Source organism: Echeneis naucrates, chromosome 19 (assembly GCF_900963305.1).
Source record: "Echeneis naucrates chromosome 19, fEcheNa1.1, whole genome shotgun sequence".
Lineage (NCBI taxonomy): Eukaryota > Metazoa > Chordata > Actinopteri > Carangiformes > Echeneidae > Echeneis > Echeneis naucrates.
In genome coordinates this window covers 9,003,541-9,028,847 of record NC_042529.1, presented here as the reverse complement: position 1 = coordinate 9,028,847, position 25,307 = coordinate 9,003,541, and the positions used below count along the sequence as shown (strand labels likewise).

Below are 25,307 nucleotides of genomic sequence, written 5' to 3'. Positions count from 1 at the left end.
ACCCACCATCAATTGTGTAAGTACAAAACAAAATGTAGTTTTGGTCAAATATATATTTTCTTAGATCAAAATCTGTTTTTTTTTTCTCAATTTTTCTCAATACAATCTTCATGCCCCTGTTTCTCGTTCACCACATTACATCCTCTTACCTCCATATTTAAATTGGAAGTCCCCTGTATCAGCTGCCTCCTTGTGTGTGCCGTTTGTGCAGACACTAGCTTCATTTAGCTGTCACAATGTTCTTTCCCTGTTAAAGGATATTGTAAAAAATTACACTGCCATTTTAGTGTTGAAATGAAGATGAGATTGCTGATGATGAAACAATTAAGATATTTTATATCATATCTGGAAGTCCAGTTTTTCATTATTTGTCAATATGCAGTTTAAAAATGAAGTCGTTTTTATATTCAGTTTCATAATTATCACAACATTTTTGTGCTGGAAAATAACAAAGGGAAGGTTGTTATGATTTTCAAGATGATCCATTTTGCCAATACATTAGCGATAAATTGTTGGAGTGTTCTGGCATCTCACGTAACATCTTAGAGCCCCATTATGTTCATGGGTCTGTGTTGACATTTTCTCTGCAAAGCACCCTGGGTATTATCTTTCTCTCTCTCCCCTTCCTCTATCATCTTTCATCTCTGTCCATCCTCCTGGGCCAGAGTGAGTCATGCCATTAACAGAAAATGCTGCCCTGCTAATGGCTGTCCAGTTTCCGTCATGTCTGCTTCATGTCGCTGCATCATCAATAAGCATGAAATCTGTCCTGAACATGAAAGAATTCCTTGTTTTGATTCAGAGTTGTATTCATATTTCACATTCAGGTTAGGGCTGTATTTTTAGACGGCGATTTATTTCTTGTACTGTTGACTAGCTATGAATAAGATGTTTATTTTATATTTCGATGTTTGGTGCATACAGCTAAGTTTTCTTTTGGGTCTTAACAAAATATCAATTCAACAGATGAATAAACTTATGTGGTGAGTGACAGTGGTGAACCAGAAGTTATGAAGAACGGTATGTCTTTACCAACAACGAGGTTGTAATAGCAAACCAAAGGACACAGAATTTGTGTTGCTAGATTGAGGGACAGGATGTGGTGTCATTTTAACAAAAAAATTACCACATTAACCATGTGTTTTTCTTGTACAACGAGGAAAACGAGTGAGTAAAATATCACTGGACATCACAAATAAAGGCTTTTGAATTTCTATTCGTTACACACTGTTTTATTTTCATTAAAGGGATCCAAGGCCTTCACAAAAAGGGTTGACTCTTGGTAGCTATACAGTACTAACACAGCACACAACAACAACAGAAACAACACAGAGGACTTATGTGAACAAGTGAAAAGACAAATAAATAAGAGTTGAAAGACATTTCATCTGAGATGAAACTGAGATGCATCAGCAAAACCAATAGTAAGAGGAAAGTGAGCAGAAGTTAAAACCCTGCAAAGTACAGTAACAGTTTTTGTACAATACTTGAATCATTTCTGCAAGTAGCTGATTGTCTATAGCGGCTTTTTTTTTTTTTTTTCCTTTTGGTCATGCACAGCTGAGAAAGTCTTTGCTATTGTATTGACAGTGTTGCAATAATTTCACAGTATTTTCATTTCGCTATCCTCCACCTCCAGCTTTGATTGTCAGTCTCGCAAGTCTTTTTGTTTGGTTTTCTTACATTGCTTGATTGTCATTAGCTGATTGGTATGTTTCATCAGTGATGGGCAAAATCACAGCTAATACTGCTAATGATTGGTGGTGCGAAAGAAATATCTCAAATTGATCCCTGCATTCATGAAATTAAAAAAAAAAGAAAAAAGAAATTGCTTTACTGTAGTTTTTGGCAGAAATCTGTAATAACTGTACATAATATGCTATATTTATACGGTGTATTCCTATTATTTTATTATGACCAATGAAACATGTGCTTTGAGGGTGATTTGAATTCACAATGTGCTACATTCTTCCCTCCAATAACGTCTGACAATATTCCACAGTTATCTTCATCATACACAGATGTCTGTACAAAAATATGCAGTTTCAGTTTTTGTGTAACTTTGCTGGCAGGAATAGGATTTACACTTTTTTTTTTTTTGGTAAGTTTTAGTAAAAGTGATTGCCATAAGCAAGTCTATAGTTCACAGTAGCCTCACACAGCTTATGCTCAGGGAACAAGCTAGCTATCACAACATCGTCGAGCTGCTCAAGTAACAAGAAACTGTGGTTACACCTCACAGCACCTCTGCTGGCATTTACTTAGTACAATTGAATCATCTCACTTGGGCAGAATATCTTGCCATTTGCTAGTTACGATCCTTGTTCACAGACCTGTTTATAAACGGACTCAAAACGCACAGACACACTTAAATTTGTAATGTGCTCTCAGCCTGAAAGCTCGTTGGTTCAAACAGATGAGCCATTCCTACATCAAACCTCTGAGTGGGTGTATGCCTCCTCTGTGGATAAATCTGTTAAAACCTGTGGAAATAACTAACTAGAGCGAAGAAGGCCACTGGCTGGCTTCTCTTAATATCATCCACGTCCTGCTGTGTATTCACACATTGAAACAGTGTCCAGTTATTTGTTATCTGTGTTTCCTCTGAGTTTTGTCACAGTAAAATAGGGCAAAACTTTTAGCTAATTCTCAAATAACACGACTGCCATCTGTTGCACTTCTACAGACAGTGTCACCTAACCCCCATATTTTTCCTGCTACTGACTCTCTAATCTCAAACACAGCCTAAAAATTTATCCTATTTCTAATCCTGACCTCAATTCTATGATTAATATACTATTCAAAAAAAGAAAGCGCAACCTGATAATACTATGTAAATACCAGTGTGACCAGAGTACCGTCAGGTGCAACCAAAGCTGCTCTTGGCTGAATTTGTAAACATTGAATGCATTTCAGGGTCTTCAACTCATTGAGGCCCCTCTAAAGCTCAGACCTGTGCTCCTTTAAAACCTGTGTGTCCCCCACATTGTTTTCTTTATTATTATTTTTACATGCCCTTTTTTTCCTTCTCCTTTAGATCTTTCTGCCTTTCGGAAGTGACCGTCTGTTGCTCACTGTAGTCTGGCCCAGTACTGACCCAGGTTCTGACTCATGCTCTGTTGCTCAGCTCCTGGGACCTGGACTGGCACCGAGACACCAGGTGATATGAGGCCTGAACGAGACAGAGAGAGGAAAATTGGGAGTCAATTTGTTAGTTTGTGGTTGAAGTAACAGTTTAGCTAATTGTGCAGAGTCTGAGTTAAAACACAGATATGAAATGAATGTTTCAGCCCTACTCACCAGTGTTGGAGTTGGCAGCGGTTGGCGTCTGCAGATGAGGGGAGGAGTACGCTGATGAGTCAAAACTGCGAGGGGCAGAAGGGGATGGAGGCAACATGCAGGAGTAAGAGGAGGCCGACTGGGGAGAGATAGACTGAGGAGTGGCAGTGGGAGTGGACAGGTGAAGGAGAGGAAAAATCTGAGTTAGATTTCAAATGAAAACAAAACAAAAAAAAAAAATTACTGCATTAGCTGAGAGAACTGTATTATTCCAGGTTTACTGTAGACCAAGCATGCATGAGCTGAACAGGCAGGTGGTTTGAGTTTAACCACACGGAGGTGCTAGAGTAGTGTTTTAGTAAAGATGAGCAGCGACAGCCCAAATTCATCATATTGTATTCTTCCTCACTTTCTGATCTTAATATGAAGCCTGCTCTTCCTTTCTTCCTCTCTACTCGATGTGATCTACTGTGCTATTTTAACTTGCTATTTATTTTTAATATTGAGTGCATTCATTTAAGGGTCATCCTTGAAGAATGACTACCTGCAAAAATCTTTGGACCCTATAGATTAGAAATAATGAAAAATCCTGATCACAAATACTGATTTATAAACAAATATATATTTTTTTATTTATTTCTTAACATCAACTTCTTTTATCATTATCATTATCATACTTGCCACACTACTTTTGTAATTTGCAACGTGATGGAAGGGAAATAAATGATTTGTTATTGTTACGTGTCATTCATTTAACTTTAGATGTAATTATAGCAGTAATAATAATATTTATTTATTCTATTCTAATTTTCATTATTGTGTGTTTAGCCTGAGGAATAATAAGGCAGCTCTGCTGTATGGTGATAGCCTGTGCTATTTGAGTTTGGATGGTGCTGATGAATGATGAATGATGAAAGCCCAACCTGGACTCCAGATGAGAAAACTGACAGGGAGCTGTAGCTCGGCAGGGACGACTCAGCCTGACTCAACATGGACCCTGGGGAAAGGCACAGAGCAAGATGGTGAGCCCACATGTACACAAACACACACGCACTGAGGAAATGTTGTAATATAGATGTGCTCTAATGGAGAAACTCCAATGGTTAGCCTGCCTTTTAAAGTCAAGCAGGGGAGCTCTGAGGTTTGTAATTATAAAATAGTGAAATATTCCTTTGACTAAATATATAAATTATTAAGACCAAACATGGACTATTTATTTCTGGATTACCAATGGGATGTAAAGACAAACCAAAAAACATGTGCACTGTCCTGTAATTAGAACTAAAAGCAGCAGTGACTAGATGTTTACCTGAACTGCTGCCGTGCTGCTGATGATAGACGGATGTGTTGAAGGAAGTGGTTAGAGGGGCTTGGCTCTGTGAACAGGAGGTCACGCCCCCTGACCTCCTTTGGTTGCGCAGCTTCTCCTCCCTTCTCCATTTGGCTCTTCGATTTGAGAACCACACCTGCCAATCAGAGCTCTGTCAGGCCTGTTTATCATGAACAGGTCCAGTGGACCATGTCCTGAAAAAACTGATTACTGCATCATCAACAAATAAATAAAAAAATTGAAGTGTGATAGGAAGGTTGACTGAAGCGTTCCACACCTGTATCCTGGCCTCCGGCAAATCGATCTTGTTCGCCAATCTCTCCCTTGCAAAAACATCTGGGTAATGTGTCCGTTCAAACTCTGTAGAAGATATTAACTGGATGTCAAACACAAAGTGTGAGTCTTAATCAAGGATGACAGCTCGCCAGATAACTCTTCCTCCATGGTGTGAATATATTTTGGTTCCATCTGTACATATTTCAGTGAAACGATACATTATCTTAACATTATCTTAACATTATCTTAAATTCAAATTGGAATACATAAATCCCAGAAGCCAAGATGTATCCTTACAACCAGATTTAAAATATTTATCTGTTGCACTTTATATAAATTATTTATCATCATGGAACACGGCAAAAGTTAAAACGAAAAGGATTGAAGTTGAGATGTAAGCACTTTAGTTAAAGAAAGCTGACTGAAAGTAAACTAAAGAAAAAGTATTTCTAGTTTTTCATTTTGTATTGTGTTTCTAATTTTTTACATTTTGAGTACCTTAGATTGGACCGGTGTCATATTGTCATTAAGAGTTTGACTAAAATTATCCTTCGTGGTGGGAACAGTATAGTCGAGACAGCGTGTTCAGTTCTGTTCAGTTCAGTTGAGTCATGTTCACATCAAACAGTTGTCCTGTTTCAGAGTATCATTTCTCATTGTGGCAATTCATTTATAGTTGACTAACTGCTGACATTTGTGTGGTTGACAGGTTGAAATGAGAATTTGCTTTTCTTTCCAAATGACAACCTGAGTCATCCTAAAGAACTGGAGTTTCAAGTTCAGTGGTAGTGTGGGTCTGTACTCATGACAGCTACGACACCTAAAATGTTTTAGCACATTAATACGATGGGAGGAAAGAAACCAGAGCAATGGGTGGATAATGATATTGTAATCATTAACAATAACCACAGCTATGAATACCTAAAGACCAAAGTCCAAACCAGGAACGCATTCCATATTGCACAGGGACAATAATAATGACACAATAAATTAAGGCAGTCTCCCAAATTGGTATAATTGGCTCAGTTATAATTGGCATCTGTGTCAACACATGATTGTTATTGTGCCTTGGCCATGCACTGAGGTCAGTGTACCTCATTAATGTCATTTGCACAGAGTGACCACAGTGATACGTTTCCACTCGGCTGCACAGTGGACATTGCGTCCTTATTTAGCTCAAGGGTCTGCTCCAGCCATATCCAGTCAAGGGTGGCTTGCTGATCCCTCTCAGTGGATATAAGGCAACGAGGGCCAGATCTCACCACACAATACATAAAATACAACCACAGTAATAGATGCATCATCAAAACTCAGCTGTACATGCTGCCCAAGGCGTTTTGGAGAACATCCGAAATATTTGGAGTTAAGATTCTGAATAATTTGAATCTGGAAGTGATGACAGCGAGAATTGCTTTTTCACGCTTGCAGGGATTGATAAAAATCATCTGTTCTGCTTGAGAAGAATTATCTCTGATGAGTTGTCAGGCAAAATATCTGATAAAAAGCCTGATTGTTGTTTGTAATCCATGTGATTTCTCATATTTATCTCCCTTGTCATTTTCAAAAACAGCTGTCAACAAGGTGTAAAGCCTATAATCCCATGACAAAGGTGTTGGCAGGGGAAAAAATTGTCAGGACAGGCTGCGTCATGACACACTCTGGAGGTCAGGGATTGGCTGAAAAGCAAAGAGAGCACTGTGTGTGCTCGCACGGCCTGACCTTTCTCCAAAGCCTCGATCTGCTCCTGTGTGAAGCTGGTCCTGTTCCTCTGCAGCTTCCTCTTGAGCTGCAGCCTCAGCTGAGACTCCTCACCCTCGTCCCGCTCCACGGGGACTCCTCCCCCTCTGCCCGCTCCTCCTCCCCCCGCTTCTCCCCCCATGCTGCCCTCTGTGTCCAGCAGGCATCCCTCAGACACTGCCGGGAGAGTAAGGTGACAAAAGACATGTGTGAGTATCAAGAAAAGGGATGGTACCGTGAATCACAGGTTGTGAGATCTGATTAATTTGAACTAACAGGAAGTTTGTGAGGCAGCTACAAGTGCAGGGCTGCTGAATTTCTCTGCAGACACTTATGTTAATGTGCCCTCACCTGTGCTGTGTTGTGTCTGGACTCCTGTGGGGTCATGGTACCAGTTGTTAGGCCCGCTCCAGTTTGAGCCGCTCTGCAGGTTCAGCATGGTTAACTTCTCATACATACTACGAGTGTCCAGAACACCATGAAGAGATATAAAGGGGTCCTTTCCTTCCTGTACGTATCTGCCCCTGTTTATTGCCACCTTTCGTTCCTCTCTCCCTCCTTCGATCCCCAACTCCTTCCTTCTGTAAAGGGTGTGTGGGTGGGCGGATGAAAGGAGGGTAGGGGGAAAATGAAGAAGGAGGGGTTCGTATCGCATGAGTTCACACATGGTTGGCATTGTGGTGAATTAGCTTCATGATGACAGAAAGAAATGGAGTTAGTTACATATGTGCTGTCGGAACGTGTGTGTGTTATACATTGGTATGCTAGTATGCCATGGGGAGCTAGGGTACATTAGAAGCCACTCTGAAAGCCATGACATTTATCATGCTACTTGCTTTTAGCTCTATTTTTGCTGGTAAGTCGCGTATGCACTACACACACACACACACACACATTTGTTACATGACAAGAACAAGACTCCTATAAAACACTGGAACCAAGCCCATGTGTAACTTCAAATTAGATATATAAAGAGTTGAAATATGTTCAAAAACAGCATTATCTTTCTCGATAAAATCTTAGACAAACTAAAGCACTTGTTCTTATCTTTTATCTTATTTTCCATTCTATTTCCGTAAATCAACAATTTAGCGAGTCAGAAAGGAACACAAGCGTATGATATCTCGGCTATTGAAGAAGCATAATGTCAAAGGTCAAACTTCATTCATTTGGATGAAGGAGTCCCAAAAATGTATTTATGTTTTTCCTCATATTACAGATCATTTTCAGGACTGCAGTTGGTGGTGTAGTCATTCTAAAGCTCCCAGTGCATCAATATGAAATAAGTGACATCAGCACTAAGCGAAAACACACCAAAACACTTTAAAGACAAATTTTTGCAAACTTACTGATTCTCCAGGTGAAATTATGCAGGGTTCCTGTGTGTTAGTCTTCTCTTCTATGGACCTTTATTCCCCTGTTCCCCACACGTCCCTTGTTCTCCAGCTTTGTTGACAATAATGTGTGTGTGTGTGTGTAAAGGAGAGAGTAAGAGAGAGATAGAGAGAGTTAGACAGGGTGAGAGAGAGTGAAAGAGTGAGAGGGGGGGCTCCGGAGAGAAATGCGTCTGCGGGCACTCTTGTCCTCCGAGCGATGGAGGATGGAGAGAGAAAGAGAGAGAGAGAGAGAGGGAGAGAGAGAGGAAGAGAGAGAGGAAGAGAGGGAGAGCCACCGAGGGGTGACAAAGTGAGTCAACATCAGTGTCAAGTTTGAACTTAATGCCAGCGAGAGGAGGAGGGGAGGCCTAGAGAGTGCAGCATAAAGCACAGATAATGGAGAGATAGTGGATGATAAACAGATGATGGAATTCAATTTTACCCATAAATTACACAAAAGTACTGAGAAAGATTGTCAGTCAAGTGTGTCGTGTCAAGTTTTTTTTTTTTCTTTTACATTAAAATATGTGCAACCACACAATGGGCATTATCACATTAAAGTTAACATTCATGCTAGTGAGATCTCATTTCTATTGTAAATTTAAAAGAGCTCAATTTTATAACTTTGACAAAGCTTTGACACGAGAACGTGCATCTTTGCTTGAATTTATCTTATTGTATTGTAAGACTTAAGTACAGCAACTTCACACAGAAACAGATATTATTTCGGGAAAGATAGAAGATTATTAGTAAGTATTATTATCATCATTAGTAGGAAAGGAAGATTTTGCTCAAGTGTTCTGTCAATTATTATGTACCACTAAACAGAACAAATTGTGTTTCCATGTCTTGATTTATCATTTTAAGCCCCTGATGTGATTTGAAGCATCATAAAACTGGTGCATTATAAAAACCTTTTATACAGACAAGATGTATTTCTTGGCAATAATGATAATATTAAACTTAATTCAATTTCAATTCAATTCCAAAAATAAACAAAACCACTTATTATAAGCACTAAGTACTAAAACACATTAAATGCTTTATTGTTAGGTATTTGTTCAGTCAAATTTTGTATTTTTCAGCTTATCTTTAAAAAAATGAATTACTGTTTTTAATTTAATGTCTTAATTCTATAAAGATTTAATAATACAATAGTGTTATCCCTATTGAATCATCTGATATTTGTACAATAAAGAAAAAATAAAATTATATTTTTATTTTAGCTACAAAATATTTGAATATGTGTAGTATAGTAATTTGTATAACATGAGAATTCACATGTAGAATATGCATATTCATGTTATGGACTGTATTTATGTATATGAATCCTCTGCATTACAGTTGGAGCTGAAATTGTTTTCATCACTGATTACAATCTTCCAATTGTTTTCTTGATTAACTGATTAATATTATGTAATATAACACACTGGGAATATTGAAAAGATAGCATCACAGTTTTAGTAAATTACCTTTTTGGAAGTGTCCAAAACTCAAAATTATTAAATTCAAAACAGATTTTTTTTTTTTTTTTTGCTTTAGAAGTGACTCACGACTGGTTAATTTTCTGTAGATTAACAGATTGATGTGTTGACTTCTTCTGTTCCTATATTGACCTCACTTTCTTTTTTTCATTAGATATTTGAAATCAGGCTCATGTGGATGATCTTGCGGATTTCCAGAACTGGTCTTTAAGGACTTCATAGCTGTAAAGGCAGGTAAGTAATCACAATAGATTGCTTTTAAACACAGGAACTGAAGTAATCAGTATTTGAGTTAGTTTTTCTCAGGGTACCTGGCTATTGTTTTCTGACTACAGAGGTATTGTTCTCTTGTTATAACACTGATCTTAAGCTAAGGAACAATAAACAAAGACATTGTCTGGCCCCAAAACTCATTTAAGGAGCACAATACACAAAAACCCACAACACTGTGTTTGATGTAAGGCATAAGTAATGACGCAGGTATGACGGTATGTATGGCTCAGTCAAAGAGCGACAGAAGAACAGAACTGGGGTTTAAATATATCTCTTTACAACGGAAGTGAGAAGAGAAGAAGAGAGAGATGGAAGATGGAGGTAGGGAGGCAGAGTAGAGAGATAGAGAGAGTGAAGAGGAAGTATGTGACTTTGGGGTGGGTGTAGGGGCTTGGGGATGGGGAGGGTGCCAGCTTGTTTTATTTCCGGTTGACAAGACTTTGCGCTCCCTTTCTCTCTGTCGCTCCCTCTCTCTTTCATACTCTGCTATTCTTTCTCCTCTGCCCCCATTGCTCTGTCTCTCTGCCCCCCTCCAACCCCCCTTTCTCAGTTACTTTCCTCAGAGACATGCCTTGGAGAAAGGAAAGGACTTGACAAGTTCAGAGGTAAAAGGAAGTAAAAATCCTTTAGTCTTTTAGTTTAGTAAAACTACCAGAATCACATTATTAAAATACTCAAATACAAGTGCAAGGCCAGCAGTCATCAGTTTACCTAAGTAAAAGTAATATATCAATGTAATGTATGTAAAAATGTAATATATTTACTGGCAACATTAGTGTCCATAATTCAGATATCATTAAATATAATGTATCATTGTATTATTACTAGTGATACACAAAAATGTAAGAAGCTTTTCAATATTTATAGCTGGTTAAGGCAGAGCTCAGTGAACTTACTTTTCATTCCACTGAGTAGTTTATTCTATTGTTTACAAAACTCATTGTTTTGTGAAAAATCTAATTCTATCAAGTGGAATTGAATAAAAGTCAAATAAATCTGACATAAGAAAATGCACATTATTTCTTCCGTAAGAGACTGTAGGGAAATAAAAGCATAAAGAAGATGAATATAAAGTGTATGTATCTCAAATGTGTACTATTTGAATACTATTTGAAATTTAGGACTGACCTGAATAAGAGGACAGAACCAGGAAGGAAGCAAGAAAGTCATAGTGGGAAAGCTGAGAAAAAAACAGCTTGATTAATTAAAATGAAGCCTAGAAACATGGCATTCACCCTGCAAACACACGTCTCTTCTCAGTCAGTTTTCTAGCTGCTTACTCTTTTGTTTTTCCTTTATTCAATTTCTTCTTATTGTGTTTCAGTTGTTGCAATGTGGCTTAACCTATGTGATCCCTGTGTGCTGAGTGCAATAACGTGTGTGTGTGTCTGTGTGTGTGAGACGGCGCGTGCTTCACTGCAAAGATTCATGTAGCTCCAGGACATGCATTTTTTTTAGTGCATCTTGTTAGTTCATTCCTGTCACCTCTCTCTCTCCCTCCCTCCCTCTCTCTCTCTCTCTCTCTCGCTCACCATCCCTTGCTTTTTCAGCGCTGAAGGGGGGATGGGGAAGGGGTGGTGGACAGGGCTGGGAGGGGAGGCAAAGGGGGGGTGGCGGCGGTGGAGGCAGTCACCATGGTTACAATGCCATGACAAATATTCATCAAGTCGTTAAAATAAAAACAAACGAGAGTGCATTATAATTGCTCTTACTGACTGGGTCCTGTAATGTGTTCATATATTATGAGTGAGAGGAGCAGAGTGGGGGGGTTCACACACACACAAATATGCTGTTAGTGATTAAAAAAAAAAAAGTGCATATGAGCTGCCTGGAGGCAAATGCATGTGAAACACACACTTATTCGCACTAACACACATTTCAGTTGCTTATGTGCAACTTTATTTTTCCATTACCTGTTTATGGAATTCCCCATGAGTACTTTCATGAGTCTCTCCTCTCTTTTCTCTTTGTCCCTCCATCTCTTGCTCTTCCTCTACTGTTGTGTAGCCCTAGGCAATGCTGTGATGTGTCCTCCCTCTGTCCCTCCCTCCCTCTCCCTCTCTCTCTGTCCCTGTCACCTTCAATTGCTCTGTGAAACTAGACACACTGCCTGGGGCAGCGAGACAGGGTGGGAGGGAGAGATGCAGGGAGGGAAGAGAGGGAAAGAGAGAGGGAAAAAGAGAGACAGACAAACAGCTTTATGGACAGAGGGAATAAATATTTGGCGTCATAAAAAAAAAAACAACAACAACTGAAAAACAGGATAACCACAGCCCAGATGTGTGGGGCGCTCTTAAAACCAATGAAATAACTTACAGTATGTTGATCTTCAAAATCCAGCCAGCAACACACTCAATCAAATCACGGAGCACAAAATCACTCCTTAAATACACACATCTGCCCAGTTTCCATGAGTGTTTAATCTTTGACCTCTTCCTTTGATTCACTAAACATCTGGGTCATATTGAGTGTTCTTTTCCTCTAATTGAGGCCTGTTGTTCTCTTTCTTTAATATCATAGCTTTGACAAAGCTTTGCAAAAGCTTTCACATGTTAATGTGTATCTGGAAATTTACAGAAAAAATATGAATATAACATTGTATCCTTCTAAGCTGAGACATTTTCTCAAAAGATAAGTCAAATTAGCATCAGCAACACATGCTTATACTGGAATTAAATATATTTGATTGCATATTAATATTGATGCCTTGTATCTTGCAATAAAATTGTAGTTCATAACAGAAGAGACACATTTATTCAACACATTCAAGATGAGCTTTTATTCAGAAAAGGCCGGAGACTTTGGCAAGGCAACTTTATTTGCATTGCACCGTTCATACATCCAGCAATTCCAGGTGCTGTACAGAAGTACAGCAAAAGATTTATAACATTAAAAGCATGACATTAAAAATCATAGCAACAATAAAAAGTTAAATCAATTTTTAAAAGATATTGCAAAGCAGTGATTAAAAAGGGAGCAACAGTTTTCAGTGGACTTTGTGACTGCAGCGATAGATAAGAATTCGGTCCTGGTTTTAGGAACAGTGAGTACACCTGTCCCAGAGATTTGATAACCACAGTATTATTCTCAGTTCCGGGGTCAGCGCTGGTTTTGAGCTGTTGGATTTATTGTCGCTTCGCTTCACCTGAAGCCAAGATGAAACGATGTGATTGGTCCGCGGGTAAAATCCTTCCATTTCATTTGGCACAGGTGGTTCAGGGGGGCGGGACGAGAGTTTTGATTGGTCGGCGGTGAGGCCACAGAAAGCCAGCTGATCCCGGCAGGAAACACTTCGGTACCTGAAATCCGAGCTGGATTCAGGGTCCTTCGAGGAAACGAGTCCACGGTGAAGGACTGCGGGTCTAATGTTTTAGCTACAGGTCCCATACAACCTTTATTTTATACCGTTTTATTTTGTTTCTTTAAAATAATTTGAGTTCTGGACAGACGGTACCAAAAGGAGCGGGAAAATTTTGCGCCGCTAAAATCGACCTTCGTTCGGGTGTAGGCCCAAATGATAAATGTTGGCTGTCTTTATTTAGTTAGGCAGTGACTTATATATTTTTGTGCCCAGAAACCTCCAAAATGTTGCCCAAGTTACTATTTAAAGCGATTTTCTGGAGCCTAACAGGTGAGTCCCCCCCCACCCCCACCCCTCCTAATCCTGCTTTGTTGTCGCTTCACCTGCTGCTTGTTATTTTACCTAAACTGTTTTGGGTTGTTTTGTGTGTGTGTGTTGCCCCCAAGATGTCCTGTTGGCTCCATTTGGTTTAGTGAGAAAAGTGATTTATGTTTATTGTGTTTTTTTTTTTTTTTAGGTTTTATGGCCTCCTCTGCCCAAGAATGTGGCCGGCCCCCTCTAATCGAGGACAGGATCGTGGGAGGGGTGGACGCAGCAGATGGGGCTTGGCCCTGGCAGGTTGACATACAGGTGGGTCCCTGTGAAACTGGTCCATCTGCCAGCCTCAGCATCTAGCCCTCTGTAGGATCAGTCCTGCCTGTGGGCTTAGCTGCATGTGCGGCGTAGTGTGAGTTCAGTTTAACAAAGTGACCTGCTGAGGAAGGGACTTGTCTGTGATGCAGAGGTGACTCACTCCTTTCTCTCCCTTTGGCCTCCAGACAGTCACCGACGGTCATATCTGCGGAGGCTCCATCATTGCGGAGAAATGGGTCCTGTCGGCTGCTCATTGCTTCCCCAAGTAAGAAAACTCACCACAAACAGGGATCTGCAAATTGATTTACAGCTGGGGACCTTTAGAAAGGCTCTGTCTTACTGTTTTAACTGGAATTCACAGAGAATGTTTGGTTCATCCTTCTGCTGTGAATCAGGAGCTTGCGCTATGATATTGAACCATTATTTGATTTCTTTTTGTTAAATGTTAAAATTTACCACAAAGGTCTTGCTCACAGAAGCCCTGCACACTATTGCAACTGATCAAAAAATACTTAATTACGCCAATTGAGCCCCTGTCCATGTATGGTTGTGTCCTCACTTGAACTGATCTTACATAAACTATTAGTACTAAAATAGAAAAGGAGGCTGGAGATCAGGATATCTTGACTTTTGATAATTTAAAACTGGGACAAGATGGTCATTAACCCCTCAAAGATATAGTATGGAGGATTACACCTCAACACACAGATGCGCACAATGATTTTTTTCCATTTTGTCCATTTTAAGGAACAACAGTGTGAATGAAGTGGAAAAATTTATAAATTTATCAATAGGAGAGAAGTGCAATGAATGTTGAGTAAAGAGATCCCATGGTAGCTCATGCTCGAAGAAGTAATTTAAGTGTTTATTGTGTATGATTACTTTCCTTGTGTGACTCATGATACATGCAACGCTGAAGTTCTCATTCACCATTCCACCATACACCTGAGTGTTTGTATGTAATTTTGTCACCAGATGTGACTATATGCTGTGATGTCCCACTTGTTTTTCTGTTTTGCTTTTTTTGCATTTATAATCATATGATAGTTTGGAATATAACATGGGAGATTACACAGAAATCTCAGTCATTGATTGAAACCACAAGTGATTAATTGTCACACATCTACCTGGGCCCACAAGAGGGCTGGGGCATCTATGTAAGACCATGTAAAAACTGTTTAAAGTACTTATGACAAAGGTCCAGTGAAACCAAAACATTAGGATGATTGATAAATTGTGATGCTGAGCAAAATATTTTCAGATCTATCTGGTGAAATTCTCCAATGCATCTTCATCTGATGTATCTGATTATGCCAAAGTTCCTATTGAGGAAAAGAAAACCTGATATCCTAATCCTGCCATTATACGTTAACAATATAAAATGATAGTTTGTGTTATTTTCTGGAACTAGTTCATTCCCATTCAGTGTTCCTCTTATTTCTGCAGTCCATCCGATGTGAGCTCTTACATTATCTACGTGGGCCGGTACCAGCTGAATGGCTTTAACCCGCACGAGACATCATACCGTGTAAACCAGGTGTTCATCCCGTCCGGTTACAGTGATCCTTACAATGGGAAAGATTTGGCTCTGGTGCAGCTGAACAATCCAATAATTTGGTCCGATCGCGTGCGTCCCATCTGTCTGCCTGCATCTGGCACTGTATTCCCAAGTGGCATGTTGTGCACTGTCACTGGCTGGGGGAACATCCGGGAAGATGGTAGGGCTTGTTGAATTCTTTACATAATTTTAGCATTTGTGCAGACATTTATTCAGCACTGTCAGCTTTAAATTGAGCAGGTTGTATATAAAGACTGTATATTTTAACCCAGAGCACTGAGAATTTAGGGGTTCAAACATCACTGCGTAGATCCACATGAAGTCAAGCAAAATCAAACTTAATATTTTGTGTAAAATCTTCATAGTCAATCACAGCCTTAAGTCATGAACCCTCATTCATCAGCAAATGGCTCGTTCTCCCTGGTTTCCATGTAGCTGACTTCAGCTCCTGGGTGTTATGGGGTCTGTCTTTAGTTTTGGTTGAGCTTATGGGGCTGACTCAGCCAGTCACTCTTGGGTTGCTTTGTCCCAGCGTTTCGGATCTTGGCCCTGCTGACTTATAAAACGCCACCCAGGAAATCACGATGACTGCTCTTCGTTTCCTCAGCATTCATCTTGTTGTAGTGCCATCAAAAACAAATGCTTGCTAACCTGTCCCACTGGCAGTCAAACATGTCCAGTCCATAGAAGAACCAGCAAATGCATTTTAGGACATGGTCTCTAAATATTTAGCTTAATTGGGCACCACGTATTAAAAGGGTTGGATCAACTACAAAGAACAGTTCTCACTTGGTTTCTTTGAACCTTCTAAAATTAGAATTGAGACTTTACATTACAATGTAATTATTTTCTGAAAACTGAAAATGCTGAGGCAAAGGAAAACAATGTATGAGTCAATGAGTGTAAATACCTTTGGAATGATTGCAAATGAATTAAATTTTGCTTTCAAAATGTTGGCAAAAAAATCTGAATTGAGTTCTTTTGCACAAGAGCTTTTGTCATTTGCAGTTTGTGCCAGTGGATCACAATTATGTTAAATTCTGATTAGCATGTTTTCCATGAATACATTTATACAGGACAAATATAAAATACCTGTTCTCTGCTATCATATCCCATCAGTCCCTCTGCCAGGAACTGGGACTCTGCAGGAGGTGCAGGTGCCAATCATTTCTCAAAGTGCTTGTCAGGAGATGTACCAGTTGAACCCAACAGAGAATGTAGACATCTTGTATGACATGATCTGTGCTGGATACAAGGATGGTGGAAAGGACTCCTGCCAGGTATTGTTGGATCAGCTTTTGTGCTGCTTTATTTTGGTTCATGAGCACGTGCTTGTATCAATGAGCAAAATAAGAACATACATTTAAAATAGTTGAAATGCGATTTCTTGCACTTTGATAGCTCCCAGTGCAAAAAGCTGACTGAATCTTTGTGTGGGCTATTTAATACTTTTTTTTTTTTTTTTTAGGGTGATTCAGGAGGGCCTCTCATCTGCAAGATGGTGAATGGGACCTGGGTGCAGGCTGGGGTGGTGAGTTTTGGAGTGGGCTGTGCTAACCGAAACCAGCCAGGTGTATACACCAGACTGACCAGTTATCCAAGCTTCATCCGCGACACAATTCCTGAGATAAGGCTGTATGGCCGAGCTGACCGGAACTGGTGCGCGGGGGCTGGCGTGATGATCAGCTCGCTGTCCACCCTATTAATCCTGTTACCGAGATAAAACACTTTGGACAGTGGATTTCTGGGAGTTAGAACGTAAACCGGCCAAGTGAAGGCAGAGATTATCTGACCAAAGCCCAAACTGCTTGTGAATAATCAAAATGGAAAATTATATCTGCACATGAAGCCATATTGAAAATCCAAAGTACTATACTCTTGATTTTTATAGCTGAGACTCTACATTCTGATTTGAGTCAAAGTAACTGATAGGTTTGTATTTTAAATCAGAATTATGAGGTAAATCAATTATATCTTATGTATTTGCAATAAATTGTTCATTTGAATCTCAGACTCTTCTTGGTTCGCTCTTCAAGCTTGTACCATGTTACATGTGGACTGAAGCTTTAGCCCTAAACTCTGTTTAAAAAAACAAAACAAAACATTTATTTATTTTTTTTAAAGACCTGTCAAGTGGCAGAACCCACAATTTCTTTCAAATGTTTTCTTTCAATAAAAGATTTTTGAAATATAGTGCAGTTCACTGAATATTCAAAGGCAGACTAGTGATGGCAAAGTTTTCTTTACTATAAAGAAAGCACAGCATGTCATGGTAGAAAAACTAATTGGTAGTGCCTGTTTTTTTTTTTTTTTTTTGTTTTAAATTAATTTGATCATCAAAGTTTTCATGCTAAAAATGTTTACACAATTCCAAATGTTATCTTCTTTTAATATTCCACAAAAGAGAGAGTCAGGCATCAGGGGGAATGGTATCGGAGAGGATCATGGGAGAGCCGAGCTGCAACTCCTGCTGCAGTGATTCCAGATCGGCTGGAGTCATGCGATGCACCTCACTCCAGTCAGAAAGGAGGGAGGCTGAGAGGGGAGCCGAGTCAAAACTGTTGGAGGAGACAAATACAGGAAGTGTGTGTACACTGGCTTTTTTGTCATGTGTCTAGCCTACTCAAATTTCAGGTGTTTTCCAGTGTTTGGTTAAATCTCATCAAATTGATTTTAAACATAATTCTTATGTAACCCTAACCCTAAGTTATTGTGTTTGGTTGCTTACAAACTCACTTAAGGGACCTTAACCATAGTAAGGAATTTGGGTACTTTGTAGGGGCAGAGCCATTCGCTACTTCTCTAGATCTAGAATTTCAACAGACATAATTCAGACTCGTAGTGGTAAAACCTGAGTACTGTGGAAGACCTCACCTGTCCCTGTCACAGTGTTGCAGGTCTGTCAGAGACTGGTTAAGCAGGTCATCCAAGTCAAAGCCCACACCATAACCAGCACCACTGCCTTTAGGGGTGACAGAAAAGACTGGAGGTAAAATGTCCTCCACCTGACAGGAGAAATGAAAAACATTAAGTCAACTGTACTGTTTAACCTTGAGATCAGTTCAAGGCACACAGAATATTTTTGACATTTAAAGCTCAGACATATCTAGAAGAAAATGTTTTTCTACAGCATCTACAATGACAGCAAATCCAGTATTTTTTTTTTTTTTTTTTTAAATACATAGACTTTCAAATCTCTTAGACAAAACACTACTTTTAGAAATACATTGGAAAGTATCACTACACAGCAAAGAAAACAACTGACAAACCTGGGATTTTGACAGCTGCAGTGTTACTGTGTGGATGTCAGGGGCAACAGAGGCCACTTGCTGTCCTGTATCTGTGAATCCTAAACTGGGATGAGGCTGTGAAGGAACTCCTAAAGCACCGCAGAGTGGGTTTGTGGTTTGCTGCCCCGGTTTATCCTCTGCAGTGGGACACAGCTTCTCTATTTGCCCAGTGCTTATATTGGAGTGGGAGTTGAGGTTATTTTGGCCACTGATGTCCACATTCCCATTTGTCTCTCTGCTTGTAAGTGTTGGAGCTTTAGTAAGAAAACTCTCCAGTGGAAGCAGCTGTGACTGAGGTGGGGGTTCAGGTTGTGTTTGACTTTGAGGTTGGGCAAAGTTTGATGGTAGAGGTTGCAGTTTCCTACTTTGCTGTGGTTGTTGAGGTGGCCTCGTCTCTAATGGCTGGCTACTCCAATTCCCCAAACAGTTGAAACCACTTTGTCCATTGCTCTCATTGTGAGGTTTGAGTGTGTTATTTTTAACAAAGCCACTAGTGACCGCCATTATATCTATCCCTCCACTCACAGCAACAACTATATCTGCTTGAGGTTTCCTCTGGTTCATGGAGAACAGTAATGACGATTGCTGGGTACTGGGAGGCTGAAACAAGCTTGGCTGGTTAGGTTTGACTTGAGGGATCAGGTTTTCGTGAGACTGAATTCTCACCTCCTTCTCTGTGTTATTGTTCAGGGGTCCTTGAGCGTTATCACCAATAGTTACACTGCGGTGCGAGGTCACGTTACACTCTTTATTTTTTGTCCCGTCATTGCTAGAAATCTGAGATTTGTCATTGCGACTGTCCATCATCTTTGTCCAGCGCTGCAGAAGGCTTTTGTCGTTGTCACTCAGCAGAACACCACCCAGTGAGTCCCCCTGCTTTCCCTCTCTTCTCTCCTTTTCTTTCATTTTCCTTTCCCTCTCTCTTGCTCTTTCCTGCCTCTTCCTTCTCTTCTCCTCTCTTTCTCGTTGACGTTCCTGGGCTGTGACAGGCCGACGCAACTCTGGAACAGACGACAGGGAGGACAATATGCTGCCTCCTACCGCAGCATCCATGCCTAGTGCGGACATACCTCCATCTGCAATGAAGACATCAAATTGAGCTAAAGGATGATGTGTCAGTGGTATGCAGTATTACAAAAAGTAGATGTATGAGAGAATGTAGACTTACCCCCCCTGGATTTATTTCTGAGGGCTGATTTCAATAAAGCTGCTTTAAGTGCTGCTTTTGTATCTTCTGAAATTGCTCCTTCTTTTCTGGTTCCCTCTCCTGCACCTGGAGGAGGCCTGACATTCTTGGTCAGTGACTGTGAAAGTGACTGAGACAGTGACTGGGCTTGTGCCACAGAGAGCGAGAGTGTGTGCACAGTTGTGGGTAGGGGTGTCAGGGTCTGTGCTGGTGTTGCGGGGACACTGGTGTGAGCTTGGGTCATGGACTGGCTCTGTGTGGACTGAGTCAGAGGAGCTTGACTGCTGGATAGCCGTTCCTGGGCCTCACTGTCTCGCATCGTTTCTGACGGACCATCTTGGCTTGACACTGGTGTTGTTAAATCTATAGTTTCTGGCTGGCCGCTGTCTGAGTTGGCACTGGGCATGTCCACATCAACTGGGCCACCTTCATTTTTAGAGAATAGAGGCAAGTTGTGGGACACATGAGATGGGGCAACTTCTAAAAGGGATGTCTGCTTATTAAAGTTTTGCATCTGATTTGTAAATGTACAGCTCCCCTTTGCAGGCGTATGGTCTTGTTGCTGTTGAGATTTCACATCTGTCCTCTGCTGCTGCTGTAACTGTGTTGCTTGTGAGTGTTGTGTCATGGGAACCAATGTGGATTTGGTCAGGTTCACACTCGAAACCTGAGCATTACACTGGTTACTGCTTTGTGCTGCCACTCCGCCATTCACCCTGGCCAAAGGCCTGAACTGCAGCCTTTGGCGACACATCTGTTTGTTTCTATGAAAGTCCTGGATCTCCATCAGAATTGCCTCTTTAATTTGTTCCCTGTTCATTGGAAGCTTGTCAAATTCAAAGTCAAAAGCTGGCACACAAATTGGCTCATCATCGGGATCATGGTACTTAGCCAGGTAAGGATGCTCCAGCGCCTGTGTCACGCTGATTCGTTCACGAGGGTCAAAGCGCAGCATGGCTCCCAGCAGGTCCAAAGCCTTTGGTTCGGCTTGTGGGTAGAGTTTGGTCAAAGGCACAGCTGATTGTGATGGAAGACTTTGAACATAGGAGCGTACTCTGTCAGCTCTAATAGCGCCAATCAAACCCTCTGGAGGAGTTCCTAACACAGACAAAATGAGCTGGAGCTGGTGGACGTAGTGCTTCCCAGGAAAAAGCTGCTTACGCCCCAACATTTCTGCAAAGATGCAACCCACAGACCACAAGTCAATGGCCAAACTATAGTGATTCAGAGACAGCAAGAGTTCAGGAGCACGATACCATCGTGTTGCCACATATTCAGTCATGAAGGAATGAGATTCTTCGGGGTGTGAACTGAGACCCCTCGCCATGCCAAAGTCCCCAATTTTCAGCTCACAGTTCTCGTTCACCAAGAGGTTTGAGGGTTTGAGGTCACGGTGGATGACATTAGCAGAGTGCACGTATTTAAGGCCACGGAGTAGCTGGTATAGGAAGTAGCGTGTATGCTCTGGAGTGAGTGTCTGGGCAGAGTGAATGATCTGATGCAGGTCACTCTCCATGAGGTCCAGCACCACATACCTGCAAACATGGGAAAAGTAAACTTGAACTTGACAAGCTCACAAATGCACAGTCTACTTTTTTATTTGAATTAAGGTAATTTTCTTTTACTTTAACAGACAGACTGATGCAGTAGCTGTGATATTGTGTCTCTATGTTACAAACATTGCTAAGTACAACTGCCATAGAAGTCATGGTGTTAAATAGTCATTTCTTTATTGTGTGGAGCCAATCCATATTAATATAAAAAGCACATACACAGACTTGAAGGTAGAGTGGGGAAGGCTTGGCTGTAGGATGTCTTTGATGGCGATAATGTTGTCATGTTTGAAATGCTTAAGAATCTTGAGCTCTCTCAATGTGCGCTTGGCATTGGTCACAACTTCAAAAGCATTGGAGATCTTCTTTATTGCCACCTGCTGGCCTGTGAAATTCAAAGTTGATTCAGTTGAAAAAAAAAAAAAAAAATAGAAGACAGGATATGGTGTATAGAAAAATTTAACTTACAACACTAAGATCAATAAATTCCACGACTATCACAAAAGGAATTGTTGTACATAATGAGTTATGTGAATTTTATCATCAGAGCAGCCGTACCATTGTCCCGTCTCCTGGCAGATGAAACGACTCCATAAGCTCCGGTCCCGATGGTTTCAATGACGTCATACTCCTCTCCAACGTCAAATTTGACATCCATAGAGTGTGCTTTAAGCAAAGCCAAGTTTTTGGCTGCTGTGCTGGTGTCTGTGGTGGTTCCCGTTGCCTCGCCTCCACACTGGCTCTGGTTTTCTCTTCCTTTGTCTGATGACATGGCCACAGGTTGGTGGTTTTTACCTTCTCCACCCTTTTTGGTTGACATTTCTTCTGTAAAGAAAGACAAATAGCAAAGTAAGGCATATCTTGATATTATCTTACAGGTGGTCACATTTTGTGTGGTTTGATCATATTTAAGGTGGACAATTCATGTAAATGTCAGTGCCCCTTAAGGCTTATCCACCCTTCTGTCTTAGTGTTTTCCAATATGAATACTTGCTACTTGCTCACCCTTTCCATGCAACCAGAGGAAGCTTGAGCTTTTAGGACATCAAGGCTGAGGGAATGCTGCATTGTCTGGATTAATTTTACTCATCAAAATTTTCATCATACCAGAATGATGTGTAACTGCATTAATTTGAATAATTATGCACTAATAGACTGACCAACTGCTTTTGCCCCAAATAGGAAAATGAATATATTAATTAATTTTGAAATGTCAATAAAAGTAGATAAATCTAATTAATAATAATAAATAATAGCATATATAATTGACAATTACTGCATGAAATAAAACAAAATCACAACAGTGCAATCGGTAACCATTAGTTATTGTTGTGCCTCGTTAATATTCAATCCTTGCTTTGTCAGCCACAATGACTCGAGATGCAATATTAAACCAAACTATTGACACCTGACTTCAGCTCTGGGGCCCTCCGGAGCCCCCTCAGGAGCCCCCTCAGGACTTTACCCAGATCGCGGTTTACATATCGGGGTACAATTTAGGCTGAACAACCGTACTGAAGTCTGAGTTGTAGTTGGATGACGTAGATAGATGGAGACAGACTGAATGTGGACTGAGAGGATGATCTGGTGGGACAGAACCAAGTGATTTCAGGCCTGACAGTCAAGTGGCCAAAACCTGTAGCTGTCGATCAAAATGAGGGGCCACATTAGAGCAGCTAACAAACGCACAGCCAGAGACGGGTTGGCCTTCAGGTATGTGGACTTTCTGTTAAACAGAGCGAGTAAAGAAAGACCTTACCCACTTTAATGACGCAGGGGCGTAGGCTAGTTACCTGAAGCTCGGGTTTCTAGGTACGATGAACCATGTCTTTTTCGGTTATAAAACCCCAACACGGCATCACAGAGATGTTCCTCTGAGTGACGGAAGACACTTTCACTGTGGGAACCGACCGCAACATCTGAGATTGGGTTTTTACTCCCGCAGCAGCGCGGTTATGTCTTGTTTTTGTCTGCCGCCTCCTCGTAACACTTCCGCGTTGGATTTGAGTGACATGTGGCGGACCAATGAGGTGAGGGAACGTCAGGGTGACTGCCGAATAGGAGCAGTTGACGTGGTAGGAGGCGGGGTAGATCATTAAAGTAGCGTTGTTTTTTTTGTTTTTTTGTTTTTTTGGGGGGGGTGACGCTGTTTTCCAGAAGTTAACTACTTTAGGAGGAGCCACACTCTGTGTATGGTGGACCTATAATAATCACTGTCTATAATAAGGTCAAAATAAGGAATTAATTTGAGGTCCAGGAATGTGATGTATAATGAGCGCTTTGGTTTTTGTGACTCAATGTATGTTATTTTTAAGTAGGACTGTAGTGGGACATGTTTACGCGGTGGCTTCCTTACTTTTATTTGAGTAACACAATTAGTTTCTGACCCATTTGGGGTCAGAGGGATGAAAGTCCAGGACTCCAACATCTGTGCTCATCTGGCCAATCAGAGGCAGCGACACCAGCCGAGCAGACCAATCAGAAGTGAGAATGTGGTTTTTGACCTAACACGTCACACGCGCTCAGTGGACATTTCGGAGAAGTTTGCTAGGAAGCCCTGCAACCACATTTAATTCATCAGCACACCTTCCTGAAGCTGTGTGATAAACCCACAGTGTCTGATAGCGACATGGCAGCCGGAGGTGCTCAGGGGACACCGACGTGGGAGAGAAAAGTGCGTGTGTTCTTGTGCGTTTTTGGTTTGATGCTGTCTGTTTACGCGCTCCACGTCGAGCTGTCCCGAGAGAGTGATCCAGATTACAGAGCCATGTGTGACCTGGGGGAGTCTGTTAGCTGCTCCAAGGTCTTCACCTCCAGGTACACTTTTTGTAGATCCTCATTTGTCCGTACTTTTTGTACAGATCATGTAAACCTCGGCTTCCTTCTTATCTTATTACTGTTTTTTTTTTTTTTTGGGGGGGGGGGGGAGACAAACAAACTTGGATATTCTGAAATCTGAAATTTTCATGGCACCTCCAACCTTTTTCACTGCCACGTGTTAAATTCCTCTGAAGAGCCTTAAGCTTAGCTTCTGTTTTACAGAGATTTAGCACAACATGGATTTCCACTTACTCCACTACCCAGGAAGTTACTTTTTATGAATTATTCTTTATGTCTCTCAAGAGCTGCATAAGATACCTTTTCATAATCGTTTCAATGATGTGCTGTTTTGACCGTTTCTCATTCCTTTGTTGACAGATGGGGACGTGGCTTTGGTCTGGTCCAGTTTTTTGTGGCTCAGGACAGTCCACTGAACCAGCCCAACAGTTTGCTTGGCATCATATTTTACACTCTGCAGATGGCCCTTGGTTAGTCTGTCAGTGTCTCCTGTAAATTATAGTGCAGTGTTGAGCGTTTTTAGGCAACACATTGTTTGTATTTCAGCGGTTATGTAAACCATGAGTGGCAGCACTTATAAGCAAATCACTGTATTTTTTTTTTTTTTTTTTTTTTTTTTTACTCAAAATTATAATTTGCACTTAATTTGCACCAGACATAGTTTTTGCCGACATTCCTAAGTATTGCTTTTCTACTCTCTTTATTTATTTTGGCATCTGAAATCCTTTTGTCTTTATTCCAGGACTGTCGCTGTCCAAGAAAGCAGCACTGTTTTTGGTCTTCTCCTCCTGGGTGTCGGTGGCCGGCTCGCTCTATCTTGCGTCTATTCTGGCCTTTGTTCTGGGGGATTTCTGCATGGTCTGTGTGTCAACATATATCATCAACTTTGCATTGCTCTTCACCAATCTCAAACGAAGGAAGGCAATTGAAGGAATGAAAGAAAAGGCTCGATAAACTGCGCTCTTTGTGAAATTCAGCACCTTCCTTTTTTTCTGCTCAGCTGAAGCCACACTGGATATGAAAGGCAAATTCCCACCTGCAGTGTTTTTTCAGAGATACAGGACTAGATGTGCACCTCAGGATTTGTAAGCTCACCTTCAGGACAGAAACTTTATTATACAACAATAACATTTTGGATTTCAATGTGCATTTTGATGGCAATTATAAATTTTTTTTAAACACTACTTCTTGTC

The 25,307-nt window shown here is 40.8% G+C and overlaps 4 protein-coding genes across 8 annotated transcripts; 2 read left to right on the top strand and 2 right to left on the bottom strand.

The window, feature by feature from the left end:
* Positions 1-1,526: 1,526 nt before the first annotated feature.
* Positions 1,527-8,196, bottom strand: pax10 (paired box 10). Of its 2 annotated transcripts, XM_029527015.1 has the most exons (8): positions 7,972-8,196; positions 6,974-7,203; positions 6,605-6,799; positions 4,887-4,969; positions 4,589-4,745; positions 4,203-4,276; positions 3,301-3,433; positions 1,527-3,172 (listed from the first exon to the last, which is right to left on the bottom strand). In XM_029527015.1, the coding sequence occupies exons 2-8, from the start codon at positions 7,077-7,079 to the stop codon at positions 3,072-3,074; spliced, it is 849 nt and encodes a 282-aa protein (XP_029382875.1). In that variant the 5' UTR covers positions 7,080-7,203; positions 7,972-8,196; the 3' UTR covers positions 1,527-3,071. The 2 variants fall into 2 exon arrangements, with proteins under 2 accessions (XP_029382875.1, XP_029382874.1); XM_029527014.1 differs by lacking the exon at positions 7,972-8,196 and having other exon boundaries at positions 6,974-7,336.
* Positions 3,038-17,260, top strand: LOC115059517 (serine protease 27). 3 transcript variants are annotated; one of them, XM_029527018.1, is made up of 10 exons: positions 3,038-3,160; positions 3,291-3,460; positions 4,108-4,301; positions 6,456-6,831; positions 9,637-9,716; positions 13,574-13,686; positions 13,875-13,954; positions 15,136-15,407; positions 16,367-16,527; positions 16,716-17,260. In XM_029527018.1, the coding sequence occupies exons 6-10, from the start codon at positions 13,579-13,581 to the stop codon at positions 16,968-16,970; spliced, it is 876 nt and encodes a 291-aa protein (XP_029382878.1). In that variant the 5' UTR covers positions 3,038-3,160; positions 3,291-3,460; positions 4,108-4,301; positions 6,456-6,831; positions 9,637-9,716; positions 13,574-13,578; the 3' UTR covers positions 16,971-17,260. The 3 variants fall into 3 exon arrangements, with proteins under 3 accessions (XP_029382878.1, XP_029382877.1, XP_029382876.1); XM_029527017.1 differs by having other exon boundaries at positions 3,044-3,460; XM_029527016.1 differs by lacking the exons at positions 3,038-3,160; positions 3,291-3,460; positions 4,108-4,301; positions 6,456-6,831; positions 9,637-9,716 and adding an exon at positions 13,022-13,386.
* Positions 17,261-17,496: 236 nt separating this feature from the next.
* Positions 17,497-23,259, bottom strand: mapk7 (mitogen-activated protein kinase 7). 2 transcript variants are annotated; one of them, XM_029527012.1, is made up of 7 exons: positions 23,070-23,259; positions 21,835-22,101; positions 21,496-21,661; positions 19,706-21,258; positions 18,517-19,613; positions 18,122-18,252; positions 17,497-17,805 (listed from the first exon to the last, which is right to left on the bottom strand). In XM_029527012.1, the coding sequence occupies exons 2-7, from the start codon at positions 22,094-22,096 to the stop codon at positions 17,658-17,660; spliced, it is 3,357 nt and encodes a 1,118-aa protein (XP_029382872.1). In that variant the 5' UTR covers positions 22,097-22,101; positions 23,070-23,259; the 3' UTR covers positions 17,497-17,657. The 2 variants fall into 2 exon arrangements, with proteins under 2 accessions (XP_029382872.1, XP_029382873.1); XM_029527013.1 differs by having other exon boundaries at positions 21,835-22,098.
* A 551-nt stretch (positions 23,260-23,810) lies between these two features.
* On the top strand, positions 23,811-25,298 carry vkorc1 (vitamin K epoxide reductase complex, subunit 1). Its single transcript, XM_029527019.1, has 3 exons — positions 23,811-24,093; positions 24,475-24,584; positions 24,857-25,298. Exons 1-3 carry the CDS (start codon positions 23,906-23,908, stop codon positions 25,066-25,068), a joined length of 510 nt encoding a protein of 169 aa, XP_029382879.1. The 5' UTR covers positions 23,811-23,905; the 3' UTR covers positions 25,069-25,298.
* Positions 25,299-25,307: the final 9 nt, after the last annotated feature.

Excerpts from the sequence above, each read along its gene's own strand:
- pax10 (XM_029527014.1), bottom strand. The coding sequence starts at position 7,298 with ATGCCAACCATGTGTGAACTCATGCGATACGAACCCCTCCTTCTTCAT. Across the intron at positions 6,800-6,973 it reads CCAGACACAACACAGCACAG|TGTCTGAGGGATGCCTGCTG; the intron begins GTGAGGGCACAT and ends CTCTCCCGGCAG. Across the intron at positions 4,970-6,604 it reads GATCGAGGCTTTGGAGAAAG|AGTTTGAACGGACACATTAC; the intron begins GTCAGGCCGTGC and ends TATCTTCTACAG.
- mapk7 (XM_029527012.1), bottom strand. The coding sequence starts at position 22,096 with ATGTCAACCAAAAAGGGTGGAGAAGGTAAAAACCACCAACCTGTGGCC. Across the intron at positions 21,662-21,834 it reads TGCCAGGAGACGGGACAATG|GCCAGCAGGTGGCAATAAAG; the intron begins GTACGGCTGCTC and ends TGAATTTCACAG. Across the intron at positions 19,614-19,705 it reads CAGAAATAAATCCAGGGGGG|ATGGAGGTATGTCCGCACTA; the intron begins GTAAGTCTACAT and ends TCTTCATTGCAG.
- LOC115059517 (XM_029527016.1), top strand. The coding sequence starts at position 13,341 with ATGTTGCCCAAGTTACTATTTAAAGCGATTTTCTGGAGCCTAACAG. Across the intron at positions 13,687-13,874 it reads CCTGGCAGGTTGACATACAG|ACAGTCACCGACGGTCATAT; the intron begins GTGGGTCCCTGT and ends TTTGGCCTCCAG. Across the intron at positions 16,528-16,715 it reads GTGGAAAGGACTCCTGCCAG|GGTGATTCAGGAGGGCCTCT; the intron begins GTATTGTTGGAT and ends TTTTTTTTTTAG.
- vkorc1 (XM_029527019.1), top strand. The coding sequence starts at position 23,906 with ATGGCAGCCGGAGGTGCTCAGGGGACACCGACGTGGGAGAGAAAAGTG. Across the intron at positions 24,094-24,474 it reads TCCAAGGTCTTCACCTCCAG|ATGGGGACGTGGCTTTGGTC; the intron begins GTACACTTTTTG and ends CTTTGTTGACAG. Across the intron at positions 24,585-24,856 it reads CACTCTGCAGATGGCCCTTG|GACTGTCGCTGTCCAAGAAA; the intron begins GTTAGTCTGTCA and ends TCTTTATTCCAG.